At 59.1% G+C, this 15,478-nt stretch overlaps 2 protein-coding genes across 2 annotated transcripts; one reads left to right on the top strand and one right to left on the bottom strand.

Annotated features, from left to right (window-relative positions):
- The first annotated feature begins 182 nt into the window (after window positions 1-182).
- PRCC (proline rich mitotic checkpoint control factor) lies at window positions 183-8,341 on the top strand. The gene is made up of 7 exons (XM_040091497.2): window positions 183-783; window positions 2,782-2,829; window positions 3,222-3,800; window positions 5,720-5,815; window positions 6,852-6,995; window positions 7,316-7,381; window positions 7,881-8,341. Exons 1-7 carry the CDS (start codon window positions 334-336, stop codon window positions 7,965-7,967), a joined length of 1,470 nt encoding a protein of 489 aa, XP_039947431.1. The 5' UTR covers window positions 183-333; the 3' UTR covers window positions 7,968-8,341.
- Window positions 8,342-9,410: 1,069 nt separating this feature from the next.
- Window positions 9,411-14,273, bottom strand: SH2D2A (SH2 domain containing 2A). The gene is made up of 7 exons (XM_040091504.1): window positions 13,048-14,273; window positions 12,704-12,879; window positions 12,487-12,576; window positions 11,891-12,062; window positions 11,557-11,679; window positions 10,903-11,424; window positions 9,411-10,420 (listed from the first exon to the last, which is right to left on the bottom strand). The coding sequence occupies exons 1-7, from the start codon at window positions 13,189-13,191 to the stop codon at window positions 10,304-10,306; spliced, it is 1,344 nt and encodes a 447-aa protein (XP_039947438.1). The 5' UTR covers window positions 13,192-14,273; the 3' UTR covers window positions 9,411-10,303.
- Between the last annotated feature and the right edge of the window lie 1,205 nt (window positions 14,274-15,478).

Genomic DNA, 15,478 nt, shown 5'->3' with positions numbered 1-15,478 from the left:
AGTGCCTCGCGGCGGGCCACGTATGGAGGCGGGCCCTGCGCTGGTCGCGGGGTATGTCGGGAGTTGTAGTCTGGCGTCTCTGCAGCGCGGGCAGCGGGGCGCTGCCGGCAGCCATTACCGGGAGCGCGGAGCCGCCGCCGTCGCCTTGCCTCGCTCCGCGGCCCGCTGCCGCACGGGGAGGGGCCGCCATGGCGGCGTAGCCTCGCCCCCGCCCGCCCCTTCCTCCCCGCTACGGGCGCTGAAGGCGCGGCGGCGGTGCGGCCTAGCGCGGAGGGTGGATCCCCGGCCTCGCGTAGCGGCTGCTACCCGCGAAGGGCTGCCCTCCCCGGGGCCATGTCCCTCGTGGCCTACGCCAGCAGCGAGGAGGACAGCGATGCGGAGGAGCCTGCGGGCGAGGAGGAGGATGCCGCCGATTCCCCCCCAGCCGCAGCCGAGCAACCCCCGTCCCGGGGGCTTTTCGCCTCGCTGCCCCCGCCCAGAGCCCCCGCGGTGCCCCCGTCGTTCCTCATGGGCCCCCCGCCCACTGTGAGCGGCTTCGGCAGCGGCCCGCGGGACCAGGCCGGGACCGAGAGCCCGCCCGAGCCGGCCGCCAGCGGGGAGGGGGCCGCCGAGTCCCTCCGGCCGAGGGGGCTCCTCCTGCCGCCCCCCAGGAATGCGGCCACCGCCGCCTCCCCCCTCAGCCCGCCCCCCGCTGCCTCCCCCGGGGCGGGTTTGGGCCTCCCCAAGCCAAAGAAGAGGACGGAGCCGGTGCGGATCGCGGCGCCCGAGCTGCACAAGGGGGATGTGAGTATGGAACAAACCCCCTGCCTGAACCCTTCGAGGGTGAAACCTCCCCCCGCGGGTGTCTTCCCTCGCTCTCTCACACCGAGGTATCGGGATCTATTGTGCCATCCGCGCGGAGATTTCACCTGGCTGCCTGCCCTAATCCTAAAGCGCTTTGCAGAATTAAACTGGTATAGAAACCTTATTTATAATCATAATTCAGCCAAACGCAGATTATCTGCACCCTTCTTTATTCCTGGAGTTAACGAGTTGATGATGTGGAGCTGCAGGGCGTTGTAGCCCAAAAATGTCTTTTGTTTGCTGTGCAGGTGATAGATTTTTCCATCAGTTTATTGCTTATTTCTCTAAAGGCTTCAGGCCTCTTCCAAACTTTTAGGTGACCATTTCCTTCTCATTTTGTGGGGGTTTTTTGGTTTGTTTTTTGTAATTATTGTGCCTTGCAGTCAGTGAGAGCAGGGAAAGGCAGGTCTCTGTTCACCTGGTTTTTAAGTCGGGATCCCTACTGATCGGGTTTCATCCTCTCCCTGCTGCTCATTTCCTCTGGGACAGCACAGTCATAGAATCATGGAACGGTTTGGATTGGAAGGGACCTTAAATCTCATCTTGTTCCACTCCCCTGCCATGGGCAGGGACACCTTCCACTATTCCAGGTTGCTCCAAACCCAACCTGGCCTTGGACACTTCCCAGGGATGGGGCAGCCACAGCTGCTCCGGGCACCCTGTGCCAGGGCCTCACCACCCTCACAGATTTTTTTTTTTTTCCTAATATCTCATCTCAACAAGCACCTGGAATCCTGGAGCGGTTTGGTTTGGAAGAGACGCTTAAAACTCATCCTGTTCCACACTGCCCACAGGCAGGGACACCTTCCACTAGACCAGGTTGCCCCTGCCTGGACTGTTGTCACGGTCATGTCCCTGGTTTTGGGGTGACAGGAGTGCCTGTGGCTGTAAGAAGAGCTGAACTGGAAGCTTGGGGTCATTTCCATGGGGACAGGTGGCTTGAGGAAGGATTTATAGACAGTGTCCATTCATAGTGGCCTGGCAGTAGTTTGGGGGAGCCCAGATGAAGTCAGTGCTGTAGCTTTGCTGGAAGAGTCTGGGGGGGTATCACGGGAAGAGGGGGAGAGGACAAAGGTTCCCCATCCCTTCCTGAATCACCTTGCTCTCGATAACCATCCCAGCCTGGCACATTCCAGACCCAGAGCTCTGGAGGTGCAGCCTTTGGGACAGAGGGTGAGGGATACCCAGTCCCTCACAGCCGCTTTTCACTTACTTCCTTGCAGCAATGCCGTGTGATTCCAGACAGCTGGAAGGAGCAGGGATTTGTTCCTGCTTCACCCCTCTCTGTGCTCTGCTCTGTGGGCTCTGACCACACATTCTGCGGGTTGTCAGTGTTGGGCAAATGAATGTTGAAGGGACAAAAAAGTATCTTAAACTGGAGCTGGTCTGAGCAGTTCCCATTTGGGATTCCTGGAGGTCCCTTGGTCTGTGGCTGACATCCTCAGTCGTTCCCTCCTTCTCCTTAAGTTCCCTCCCATTGCTGTAGTTCATCCCCTGGAGGTGCTCCAGGGCAGTTGCAGTGTCTCCTCTCTCCCAAACCGACAGGTGGGTTTACAACACTCTTTATTTATGCACAATCCTTGTTTATCATTTGGAGGTAAACGGGCTCAAGCTCTCAATCCCTGTTGCCACTTTCAAGTTCTCTGAGGAGCCATTATAAAGGTACTTAGGGCCTTTTCTGACTCCAACCAATTTTTAACTGGATATTTAGCAATTCCAGCATTATTCTAAAACAATTCTGTGTATCCCTGCAGTGAACTTTACACCCTTTGTGTGGTTTGTGCTTCCCCTCTGTTGTCCCTCTGAGGGAGAGCCCTGACCTGTTGCTATGCACCTGCAGCTCTTCTCTCCCTTTGGGTTTATTTTCCTGGGATTTATTAACATAACTTCTTTAGTTTAGCATCTCGGGTTGTGCTGAGCTCTGGTTTTCTCTCTCAGTCAGATTCAGAGGAAGATGAACCAGCAAAGAAGAAAAATACTCTTCAGGTAAATACCAGGGGTACTTGGTTAAACAGATGTCATGGGAAAAAGTGTTTGTGACCATTCTTGGGCTTGGGCTTGTATAAATCATCCACTCTGATTACCTTGTGGCTTTAGGGCTATTCCTGAAATCCCATGGTTTTTCAAGTCCTTTTTTTGGGCAATTTCACCAATTTAAATCTTGGCAAAAGGGGCATTAATTTGGGAATTGAGCAGATATTTGCACGTACCACATTTCCCTTCAAAATCCCCCTGGCCTTTTGTGCAGCGTTTTCAGAGTGGGAAACCCACGAGAAGTGTTGGAATTGGGGGGGGATGATAGGCAGGAAGTCAGAAAAAAGTGAATAATCTCGCTCTTCTCTTTCTGTGATGCGTTTGTCCTGCACGGATGTCACCAGGGACGCGGCGAGGGCTCTGGCTTGTCCGCTTTGCTTCCTCAGCCCAAAAACATGACCGTGAAAGAGACCAATCGCTTACTCCTGCCCTACGCGTTCTCGAGGAAAGCAGGAGAAAACGCCTCCGACTCCAAGCCTGCCAAGGCCCCAAGCTCTTCCTCCAAAGCCAAACCCGCGCCCAAGCCGGCCGTGCCCACGACTCCGTCCCCGTCGGCGATCAAAGCCGCGGCCAAGAGCGCGGCGCTGCAGGTAACCAAGCAGATCACCCAGGAGGAGGAGGACAGCGACGAGGAGGTGCAGCCAGAGAACTACTTCTCCTTGTCCGACAGGAGCGAGCCCAGTGCCGCGGGCGCCGAGCCCTACCTGTACCCCGGCACGGGGGGGTCGGAGGACCCTCCGCCCGGGACAGAGCCGGAGCCCCAGTTCCAGGACGCGGCCGCTAACGCCCCTCTGGAGTTCAAGACGGGTGCGGGCTCCAGCGGAGTTCAGCACAGCTGGGCACCCAAACCCGGCGAGGACTACGGCAGCCACCCCTATGGCCAGTTCCCCCCTGCCTACGGCGAGCCCGGGGGCTACTACCAGGTGGGTTCACTGGCCAGAGGTGAAGTGAGGGGCTCGGGACAGGTGCTTGAGTGAGCGGCTCAAGTTAGTTACTGGCTGCTCCAGGGAATCCGGTCAGTGTGAGCTGCCTGGGACACAGGGCAGGGAATGCAGGCTATGTGAGATACCTGGGACAGGGAATGCAGGCTGTGTGAGATACCTGGGACAGGGAATGCAGGCTGTGTGAGATACCTGGGGCATGGGACAGGGAATGCAGGCTGTGTGAGATACCTGGGACAGGGAATGCAGGCTGTGTGAGATACCTGGGACAGGGAATGCAGGCTGTGTGAGATACCTGGGACAGGGAATGCAGGCTGTGTGAGATACCTGGGACATGGGACAGGGAATGCAGGCTGTGTGAGATACCTGGGACGTGGGACAGGGAATGCAGCCTATGGGACATGGAATCCAGCCTTTGTGAGCTGCCTAGAACACAGGACAGGGAATGCAGCCTATGTGAGATACCTGGGACACAGGGCAGGGAATGCAGGCTGTGTGAGATACCTGGGACAGGGAATGCAGGCTGTGTGAGATACCTGGGGCATGGGACAGGGAATGCAGGCTGTGTGAGATACATGGGACAGGGAATCCAGCCCATGGGACACGGAATCCAGCCTTTGTGAGCTGCCTAGAACACAGGACAGGGAATGCAGGCTGTGTGAGATACCTGGGACAGGGAATGCAGCTTATGTGAGATACCTGGGACATGGAATGCAGGCTATGTGAGATACCTGGGACAGGGAATGCAGGCTATGTGAGATACCTGGGACAGGGAATGCAGGCTGTGTGAGATACCTGGGACAGGGAATGCAGGCTGTGTGAGATACCTGGGACAGGCTGTGTGAGATACCTGGGACATGGGACAGGGAATGCAGGCTGTGTGAGATACCTGGGACGTGGGACAGGGAATGCAGGCTGTGTGAGATACCTGGGACAGGGAATCCAGCCCATGGGACACGGAATCCAGCCTTTGTGAGCTGCCTAGAACACAGGACAGGGAATGCAGGCTGTGTGAGATACCTGGGACAGGGAATGCAGCCTATGTGAGATACCTGGGACATGGAATGCAGCTTATGTGAGATACCTGGGACGTGGGACAGGGAATGCAGGCTGTGTGAGATACCTGGGACAGGGAATCCAGCCCATGGGACACGGAATCCAGCCTTTGTGAGCTGCCTAGAACACAGGACAGGGAATGCAGGCTGTGTGAGATACCTGGGACAGGGAATGCAGCCTATGTGAGATACCTGGGACATGGAATGCAGCTTATGTGAGATACCTGGGACGTGGGACAAGGAATGCAGTCCAAGCTATCTAGGACAGGGAGCCACAGCACTGGGCACAAGGGAATTCCTATGGCATGAGAGCTCCAGATGTTCTTTGCTGGACAGATGTTTGACAGCTGCACTCCTGTGAAAATGCCCTGGACGTGCAGGTGCAGAGTCAGGGCTCACTGGAGCTGGTGTCTGAGCCCAGATTGTTTCTAATAATTCATATAATGCCAGAATGGTTTGGGTTGGAAGGGAACTTAAAGCCCATCCAGTCTCAACCCCTGCCATGGGCACGGACACCTTCCACTATCTGAGGTTATTCCAAGCCCTGTCCAACCTGGCACTGAGCACTTCCTGGCACCCAGGGGCAGCCACAGCTTCTCTGGGCAGCCTGTGCTAAGGCCTCGCCGCGCTCACAGGGAAGAACTCCTCCCCAGTATCCCATCTAACCCTCCCCTGTGGCAGCAGGAAGCCATTCCCCCTCGTCCTGTCACTCCAGACCCTTGTGAAAAGTCCCTCAAAGCATTTGTTGGTTTGTTCCTCTGACGGAATCAGCCCACCAGGCAGTCCATGGCTTGGTGCCGCTCCAGGATTGCTCTCATGACAAACTGGTTTCCCTTTCCCTGCCAGGATTACTACAGCAGCGGGTACTACCCGGAGGTGGAACCAGCCCAGGCCCCGCCGCAGGAGACGAGCACCGACTCCTCCTTCATCGACGACGAAGCGGTTGGCACTTCATTGTCTGTCCCCCTGTGGAATTGGGTTTTGAGCTCTGCCAGAACACAGGATCTGCTTGGCAGCCGTGGTCCTGCCCCCCAGCACAGCCTGTTTCCAGTGCCTTGGGCTGGGTGGTTTCCCCTGAGGGCCTCGTGCTGTGTTATGGACGTGTGTGGAGTCCTTCCCACAGTCAGTTGGGTCTGCAGATAAATACAGAATAGAATCAATTGCTGAGGTTGGAAAAGGCTCCAAGACCATCGGGTGTGACCATTCCACAGCACTGCCAAGGCCACCACTGAACCATGTCCCCAGCTGCCATATCCATGTGGCTTTTAAATCCATCTGGAGGTGGGGACTTCATCACTGCCCTGGGCAGCCTGTGCCAGGGCTGGACAACCCTCTGGGTGTAGCAATTTTCCCTACATCCAGCCTAATCCTCCCCTGGCACAACCTGAGGCCGTTTCCTCTTGTCCTGTGCCTTGTTCTCTGGGAGCCGAGCCTGACCCCCACTGGCTGCACCCTCCTGTCAGGCAGTTGTGCAGAGCCAGAAGTTCCCCCTGAGCCTCCTTTTCTCCAGGCTGAGCCCCCTCAGCCTCCCCTGGTGCTCCAGGCTCCCTTCTCCAGCTCTGTTTGCTGCTCTGCACACGCTCCAGCCCCTCAGTCTCTTGTCATGAGGGGCCCAAAGTGACCCTCGGATTGGAGGTGCCTCAGCAGTGCCAGCTCAGGGGACGGGCACTGCCCTTGTCCTGTGGCTGGTGCAGACCAGGTGGATGTGTTGGCAGCAAAACTTGAGGTTCTCCTGTGGCTCTTAAAATGAGAGACTCAGGACTCCAAGGTCTCCTGAGCAAGCCTGGAAGCAGGAGTAAATGCTGTTTTCTGCATAGGAAAATGAGATGATAACCTTCATGCTAAGTAGTTTTAGATACTTGGATATGCAGCAAGCCAAAATTCTCCAAAAGGTGAAGACCCTGGCTAGAAAACTGTTGCTGTGCCTTGTGTCAGGTCAGCGTTGGGTGTAATTCCAGCTCTTCTGTTCTTCCTTCAGTTCAAGCGTCTGCAAGGCAAGCGGAATCGTGGGAGGGAGGAGATCAACTTTGTGGACATCAAAGGTGACGACCAGCTGAGCGGGGCCCAGCAGTGGCTGACCAAATCTTTGACGGAGGAGAAGACCATGAAGTCATTCAGCAAGGTGGGGTGGAGGGCAAGGGCCGTGGTTGGAGCCTCTGCTCAGTGCCCAGATCAGCTCCAGCTGGAGCTGTGTTGGATGCTGGGCAGTCACCAGGGAGGGGAGCAGGGGCTCGGTAAATAATGTGTGAGAGACGGTGGAGTTCTTCAGAACACGGCATGTGGGTGGGGAGGGCCAGCCAGGAAGTGCTTCAACTGAAGGAATCTGCAGTTTAATAGGGAACAAATGCTGCTTGGGATGGCTGTGTGCAGGCCCTTGTCTTGGTTTGCTGGCCAGGGGAGCGCCTCTCCAGGCTTAACGCTTCACCTCTTTCTGCTCTCCAGAAAAAAGGAGATCAGCCCACAGGACAGCAGAGGAGAAAACACCAGATCACGTACCTGATCCATCAGGTGAGTGGCCTCCCCTGTGGTGAATGAGCTGATCCAGGCAGAGCTGCAGGGTTTGGTCTTGGCAGCGCAAGGCTGAGGTGGTGGAGCTGCTCCTCCAGCAGTTGGGGACCAGGGGCTGTCCCTGAGAACCCCCTCAATCCTAGTGAGACCCAGTGGGGCCAGAGGTCAGTCCTGGCCCTGAGGGGGTCCCAGTCCCAAGCTTTCAGCTTTGCTTTGCCCTTCCTGCACGTTCCGAGGCCCTGGATCCTGGCCTGGATTCTGGCCTGGGGTTGGCGAGCAGCTGCTGAGCCCGTGCCCACGAGAAGCTGCTTTTCAGCATGAATGAAATGCCTGTGCAGCCCAATTAATCCAGGCCTCTGTCAGGATGATTGTGCTAGCTCCTGTAACGAGGCTTCTGGCTGGAGGGCTCCGTAATCCACGTGAGCGGGGCCGGAGGAGGCCGGAACGCTGCTGAGTCACTGAAACACGGAGGGTAACAGCATCCTCTCCATCTCTGCAGGCCAAGGAGAGGGAACTGGAACTGAAAAACACATGGTCTGAAAACAAGCTCAGCAGACGGCAGACTCAAGCCAAATATGGATTCTGACACATCTGTCCTGCTTTTTGGCTGGCGTCCCGGGTGACCTGCTGTGTCCAGTGTCTCCTGCTCTCCGGGAGATCAGCCAGGCCCCAGGACGGGGCTGCTCGGTGGGAGGGAGGACACTGCGCTCCCTGGCCTGGCACGAGGAAGGGTCATTGCAAGCTGGTCCTGAAACTCCACCTGTAATCCTTCCCCTCCCTCACCGTAAACGATAATGTGGAAGGTTCCGATTAGCCAAGGACGGTCCCAAGGCGCCGCAGGGAACGCGCTGATGCGAGGCTCCAGCTCCTGTCCTGAGGGAGCAGCCTGTGCCTCCTGACTCCAGACCCTTCAGCAGAGGCTCAATAAACTCCCAGTTCCCATTTTGCTCCTCTCTTGGACTTGCTGTGCATTGAGAGTGTCATTTTTCCTTTCGAAAACACGGTGAGTTCTAAGAGCGAGCCTGGCTTTGGAATTTTTATTTTGTCCTTACCTTGAAGATGTCCTCACGGCCGTTTCCCGCGTCCGGGCCGCTTCGGCTCTCCTCTCGTGCCGATGATTTTGATATCCTGGTTTTTAAGCTGGTGTTTTTGCTCTGGGCTCCACAGCCTGAGCTGTGCTGAGGGGACACCCCTGCGCAGGTCAGAGCCTGTGCCGAGGGAAGCGCCACGGCTGGAGGGGAGGTTCTCCTGCCCGGCACACTCAGGGCTTTGGGATACCCTGAGCCACGTGTGCATGTATATTGTCCTTCCTTTCCCCGCTCCTTCCTTCTCCCCCAACCCAAGGCCTGCTGTCCTGACCCAGGCTGTTCTCCCTCATCAAACTGAGTATCCCAGTGTCCCACCTGTGGCTGGCTGGGAATGAGCTCCGCAGTTTCCTCTGGGCAGACGCAGAGGAGAGCTGCCAACCTTACTTTCTTTTTTTCCGGCTTGTTTGTATCAATTTTATTTCAATTAAGTGTTGACTTTACCCTCCTGGCTGGGAAAAGGAGTCTGCCCAGCACCAAGTTCTTCAAATTAAACCCTTTTTTTTATTATTTAAGGAATTCTGTCAAGATGATGTGACTGCAAATCCTGTGCAGCTCTGCTGGCCCAATCCATGGATCCAAATCTCTGTGGCATCACTTTGTTGTTCACCAAAGCATGTGATGCTGAAGGGGGCAGAGAGCTGGCCTGGTTGTTTAACTTATATTCCCACCACTCTGGGTTTTATTTGTTGTAACCACAGCTCAAATGGCCAATATTTGTTATTCCGGTAAGAAGAACTCCCAAGAGGTGGTTTTTCTCCCATGTTACCTCTTAAAAACAGGCAAACCCCCATGACTGAAGTCTTTTCTTAGAACATTTTAAACTAATCTCATTTTTAGTTTAGCTCCCTGTATATTTAGTACTTTGCAGAGCCTGTTTTGAGTATTTGAATTATCAGAATAAAGTTACTGTTGAGTAATTTATTCATATCTTGTATGTACAGTGAAATCCTCCCAGAAGAGATTTGGTAAAGGAACATCTAAATGAACCCACCCAGCCCTGTTTCCATCACAAGGGGCTCAGATCCTCATCCAGGTACCCTCTTGGCCCGGGGAGTTTGCAGTGTGGAGCACAGCCTGTGTGGGGGCTGGAGCTCCCAGGTTCCCCTTTCTGTTTCTTGTTGGGGTAATAGCTTGGGTTTAGCACCAAGGGGAGTTCCAAGGGCTCATGTTCCTCTTTCAGCCTTCTAAGAGCAACAAAACTCAGGTTTGTGAAAAGCCAGAAGTGAATTTTCCCAGAGATTAAACAGCTACAATGCCCCAGCCCTCCTTTTCCCTCCGAGCCGGGGCTTTGGCCATCCTGGCTCCTGCTGAGCTGGGAGCACCACTGGCACTGCCCAGCACCACTGCGGCTCAGCGCTCTCCCAGCCAGGGTTTATCCCCATGGGGCAGCCCTGGGGCAGTGCTTTCATCCCAGATTTTGTGGCTGAGGAAGCAGGCAGGGCTTGGAGTGTTGGCTCCAGGCTGGGGAGGTTCAGCGTAGCCCTGGCTGCGGCATCACTCCAGTTTCTGGCCAATTTAACATCCAACTGGATGCACCAACTGTGCCAAACTCGGCCCTGGTTTTTTCCTGTAACAGCCTTTTTTCCCCCTCATTTTATTGACAGAAGTTTCTTGGAATGTGTTCACAGGTAAGGAAACCCTGCTCCCCCTGCACTGTCCAACAGGGCTGGGGAGCTGGAAGAGCAGGGGCTCCCATAGAGCAGATTGGCATCGCTGGCTGGGCCCAAGAGCAGCCTTGGACCCCTCCTCCCATGGCCAGGGGCTTCCTGCAGTGAGCTGGGGGCTGAGGTTCCTCCTGCCTGGGGGCCAGGTCGTGTCCTGAGCCCACCTGTGCTTAGGGGCAGTCCCCAGGCAGCCGCTCGTACACATTCTCAGCCGTGGTCTGCTGCTCCCGGTGTGTGCTCTGGCTGTACACGGGATCATCCAACTCCACTGCGGGGTTCAGGACGACCTAGGGAATTTGCAGGGAGAGGGTGGATTTGAGAGCAAGGAAATTGCACAAAGTTGTGCTATTTCACCCTCCCAGCCCTTGGCTTTGCTCGGGCCGGGAGCTCAGATTGTGCAAGGACCTGGAGTGACAGGACAAGGGGGAATGGCTTCCACTGCCCCAGGGGAGGGTCAGGTGGGATATTGGGCAGGAATTCTTCCCTGTGAGGGTGGTGAGGCCCTGGCACAGGGTGCCCAGAGAAGCTGTGGCTGCCCCTGGATCCCTGGAAATGCTCAATGCCAGGCTGGACAGGGCTTGGAGCAACCTGGGACAGTGGAAGGTGTCCCTGCCCATGGCAGGGGGTGGGACAGGATGGGCTTCTTTCGAATCGGAACCATTCCAGGTTTCCACGCTTCTCCCTGTGTGTGGAGCAAACCCTGATCCCTCACACTCCGGGAGGGAGTTGGGACTGAGCTCTAAAGCAACGACCTGCCTTGGGGACACACCTCCGTGCCTGTGCTGGAAGCTCCTCTGTCCTTCCTGTCCGTGCTGGGAGCTGCCGCCAGCTGCCTCCTCTTGCAGTCCTGGCTGGAAACGCTGCGGAAGAGCTGGCGGTGGGGCCGGGGCTTGGGGGGCAGCGTGGAGAAGGCGTTTTGGGGCGCCGTGGGGAGCCGAGCAGGCAGCTCCTGCCGGGCCAGTGCCACCTCGGAGTAGATGTTCTCCTCGGTGCCGGCGCGGGGTCTGCAGCGGCGGGCCATGGCGTAGAAGGGGATGGGCTCCTCGGGGATGGGCTCCTCGGGGATGGATTCCTCCGAGATGCGCTCCTCGGGCTCGCGGGGCTCGGCGTAGACGTGGAAGCACATGAGCTGCTGGTACTTGGCCTCGGGGGGCTCGGGCCGGGCGGTTTCTTTGTGCACCTGGGCATAGGGAGCCTCGGGCGCTGCCGCGCTGCCGGAGGGGCTGCGCGACCCCCGAGCCGCGCCCCGGGAGCTGCTCTTGGGAGGGAGCGACGGCGGCGAGCTGGGAGCCTGGGGGAGATGGGGCAGGACGGAGGTGAGGGCTGGAAGTGGCTCCGCGGTGGCTGTGACCGCGTCCCCCGCCTCGGGACACCTGCGGCTCCCGTCCGTGGGTAAGTGCCCGCATTCCCTCTGCCCCGTTACCTCCCTGGCGGAGCCGCCCGCGGCTCTGGGGGACTCCGGGAGCTTTGCTGGGGCTTCTCTCGGCGGGGAATGTGCAGCATCCCTGCCAGCTGGGGGCTGTGCCCGTCCTCGGGGCTCGTCTTTCTGCAGGGAGAGCAGAGAGATGTCGGCATGGCTGGCGGTCACGGCAGACCCACCCGGGTGCAGACTCCTCGCTCCTGGTAGCCAGGGTGGTTGCGGTTCCATCCCCGGCTTTCCTGATGCTTGGATTTCCCTTGGGTTTGGGGAAATCTCCCTGTCCGTGCAGCCGGAGTTACTGCAGGGCCGCAGGGGCTCCCGGGGGCCGGGGCCTCACCCATGCGCACGGCAGCGGCACGGTGAGGAACTCGTGGTACGGCGTGACGGGGGCCGTGGCGTGGTGCCGCAGCAGCTCGGCCAGCTCGGGATGGGCGCTGCGCTCCCCCAGGATCACGTACCGCCCGTCCGGCAGCTGGTCCAGGACAAAGTGCCGGCAGCGATCCCTGCCCCTGGCGGGAGAGGGGATGGGATGGGATGGGATGGGATGGGATGGGGATGGGATGGGATGGGATGGGATGGGATGGGATGGGATGGGATGGGATGGGATGGGATGGGATGGGATGGGATGGGATGGGATGGGATGGGATGGGGATGGGATGGGGATGGGATGGGATGGGATGGGATGGGATGGGATTCATGGGATGGGATGGGATGGGATGGGATGGGATGGGATGGGATGGGATTCATGGGATGGGATGGGATGGGATGGGATGGGATGGGATGGGGATGGGGATGGGATGGGATGGGATTCATGGGATGGGATGGGATTCATGGGATGGGATGGGATGGGATGGGATGAGATGGGATGGGGATGGAGGCCAGGAGGGGATCGGCCTCGTTGGCCCCTCCCTCGGACAGTGCTGGGTCCCTCACCTGTAGGAGAGGACAAAGCCGATGGTGCTCTCGCTGAAGCGGACCAGGAAGCAGCCCAGGGGCTGATCCTGCAGCAGCTCCTCTGCCTCCCTGTGGGAAGGACACTGAGCCATCCAACCTCATCCCTTTCGTGTGATCCAGGGATCCAGCTCCCTCTTTAGGAGCCAGGGGTGGGGACACTGACCCTGTTCCCCACCTTGGCCTCCTCCTCGCTCACCTCCGGCTGATGAAGCCGTGGAACCACGTCGGGAGCTCCCCCTCGGGCCCCAGCCTCTGGGCTTGCGTCTGCTCAAACCACAGCCTCGTCCGGGCGCGCAGGGCCACCCGCTCTGAGCACGGGTCCCCTTCAGGCAGGGACTGGGCTGCTGGAGGTGACCAGAAGCCTGGAGGCACCTGGAGGGAAGGGGCAGCGCCGGGAGCTCAGGTGAGGACGTGCACCGAGGATGTCCTGCTCCCTGCACAGGCTCCCAGTGCAGCCCCTGAGGACGCGGCCCCTGTGAGTGTGTGAGCACTGGGATGGCGAGGGGGGCTCATTTCCACCCTCCTGTCCCCGTGTCCTACCCTGCCATGCCTGTTGTGGTGTCCCGGCAGCGGCTCTGCCCCCTGGGGCTGGATGGGGGTTGTGCTGGGCGCTGGCTTGGCTCTGGCTCTGCTGTCCTCACCAAAGGGCTTGAAGGTGGTGAAGAGGGGACGGTTGTCATCCATGGGGTCCCCTGTCTCAGGGAATGGGGAGAAAAAGGCTCAGGGCAGGGAGGCCTCCTTTGGGGCCGCTCGCTGCCTGTAGAGCACTGGGGAGTCTGGGGGCTCCCCCCACGCAGGCCCTGCTCTCACTAACGACCTGGGTGAGCATCGCCTTCACCTTGTGCTCCCCAAGCTCAGGCTCATCACCCTGATCCTCCCCAGGGAGATCACCCTGCACCTGCATGATGGGAAGGGACAGCGTCCTTAGCACCCCAGAGGAGAAAAGCCCTGGGGACAGTGATGTAGGAGTAGCTGAGGAGAAAGCATGTGAATCCTCCAGCCCCTCTGAAGTCCCCAGTGTGTCAGGTCAGCTCTGGGTAGGGGAGGGAGAGGCTGAGAAGCTCCTGAGGGACCTTGAGCTTGACCCTGAGCTGCCAACACCCAGCAAAACAACGTTAATCCCCAGCAGATGCTTGAGGGGGTGGAAGATGCTGGGGCTGTTTGGATCTGGGAGGCAAAGCTGAGTCAGAAGATTGTCTGTGAGCAAGGGGATCCAGCCACCAGGAGAGGCACCCCAGCTCCACCTTTAACCCACGGCAGTGCCCAGCCCGGCCCTGCACCCCAGCAGGCAGGGGAAGTCAGGGGAAGGTGAGAAAGGTGTTGACAAACAGAAACAAAAATTTCCTAAACTGCATTAACCCAACTCAGGGAGTGCTGGGAAAGAGAATTTGGGTCGGGTCCTGCCCAGGCATGGCCAGGCTGCTGGGGACAGTGCCACTGTCCCGCGGGTGCTGTGCATCCCCCAGCTGGGTGGGGGTGCTGGGCAGGGCTGCTGGGCTCATCCTTACTCCCCCATCCCAGCACCTTGGCCTCGGTGGGATTTGCTCCCTGGGGCAGGATGTGCCTCTGAAAGCCTGCACGCCTGAGCTGGGAACGAGTCAGATCAGTCTCGAAATGGGCTGAAAGCTTCGCTCTGTGAGACATTTCCGGGCTGGACTTCCTCCTTTGGAGAGGGTAAGATCTGGCTGGAAGGGCTGGTGTGGGCAGGGGACCCCCAATCCCTCCCTCTTCACCCCATCATCGTTCCCTTTGTCCTGCCTTTGGCCAGGGGGAACATCCCTGCACTGCCTGGTGCTGCCCCGTCCGGTGTCCCCTGCTCAGGGTTCACTCCTCAGCCTTGCTGCACATCCCACCCCAGCCCCAGCCCCAGCCCCAGCCCCAGCCCCAGCCCACGCTCCTACCTCTGCTCGGCCAGGCGGGGCCTGGCTCTCTGCGGCTGAGTGATGCAGAGGGCAGGGCACTGGCAGGGGACGGGCAGGGCACGGGCAGGGGATGGGCAGGGGATGGGCAGGGGGTGGGCAGGGGGTGGGCAGAGGATGGGCAGGGGATGGGCAGGGCACGGGCAGGGGACGGGCAGGGGATGGGCAGGGGATGGGCAGGGGACGGGCAGGGGATGGGCAGAGGACGGGCAGGGGATGGGCAGGGGACGGGCAGGGGATGGGCAGAGGACGGGCAGGGGACGGGCAGGGGACGGGCAGGGGATGGGCAGGGGACGGGCAGGGGATGGGCAGGGGACGGGCAGGGGACGGGCAGGGGATGGGCAGGGTGGGGCAGCAGCGCTGCCCTGCCTGCTCTCTGCCCTGCCTGCTCTCTGCCCTGCCTGCGCTCTGCCCTGCCTGCGCTCTGCCCCTGCTGCCTGCGACAGGCAGGAAGCTGCAACCAAAGCTGCGAGAACCTTCATGTGATGGGGAGACGTCACAGGAAGGTGGCACGGTGGCCGTGGGGTGACATCCAGGTGCCACCGGCAGCCTCGGGGCAGGCTGGGCTGTGGCCAGGAGAGGACTCTGGCCACCTGCCCACCGGCACATCCAAGCCTGCAAAGGTGTCTTTGTCCCTCCTGTCTGCCTCCTGGGACCTGGCAGAGCCCGGTGGGGACAGCAGAGCCCGGTGGGATGGCAGAGATCAGTGGGGACAGCAGAGCTCAGTGGGGACAGCAGAGATCAGTGGGGACAGCAGAGTTCAGTGGGGCCAGCAGAGCTTGGTGGGACAGCAGAGCTTGGTGGGGCAGCAGAGCTCGGTGGGGACAGACTCACACCTTGAGCCAGGATTCAGTCCCAGCATGGCATAATCCAGCACCATTCCCCTTCCTCAGACCCTGGGTGCCAGGGCCAGAGGGAACAGCGTCCGAGCTGCCAACGCTGCGCCTCTGCCACGTGTCCGCTGCCACTCTCGCCCCCGGCGGTGCCAGGCTCCAGCTGGACCCGGGGCGACAGCGGTGCCAACCCAGCTGCATCCCAGGGCTTGCATGGAT

The sequence above is a fragment of the Hirundo rustica genome (assembly GCF_015227805.2).
Source record: "Hirundo rustica isolate bHirRus1 chromosome 29 unlocalized genomic scaffold, bHirRus1.pri.v3 SUPER_29_unloc_1, whole genome shotgun sequence".
Taxonomy (NCBI): Eukaryota; Metazoa; Chordata; class Aves; order Passeriformes; family Hirundinidae; genus Hirundo; species Hirundo rustica.
This window is presented reverse-complemented; position numbering and strand designations above follow the sequence as displayed.

Coding starts and splice junctions, on each gene's coding strand:
- PRCC (XM_040091497.2), top strand. CDS start 334: ATGTCCCTCGTGGCCTACGCCAGCAGCGAGGAGGACAGCGATGCGGAG. Junction 784..2,781: donor CCGAGCTGCACAAGGGGGAT/GTGAGTATGGAA, acceptor TTTCTCTCTCAG/TCAGATTCAGAGGAAGATGA. Junction 3,801..5,719: donor AGCCCGGGGGCTACTACCAG/GTGGGTTCACTG, acceptor TTTCCCTGCCAG/GATTACTACAGCAGCGGGTA.
- SH2D2A (XM_040091504.1), bottom strand. CDS start 13,191: ATGGATGACAACCGTCCCCTCTTCACCACCTTCAAGCCCTTTGGTGAG. Junction 12,880..13,047: donor ACCACAACAGGCATGGCAGG/GTAGGACACGGG, acceptor CCTTCCCTCCAG/GTGCCTCCAGGCTTCTGGTC. Junction 10,421..10,902: donor CTTCCAGCACAGGCACGGAG/GTGTGTCCCCAA, acceptor CAAATTCCCTAG/GTCGTCCTGAACCCCGCAGT.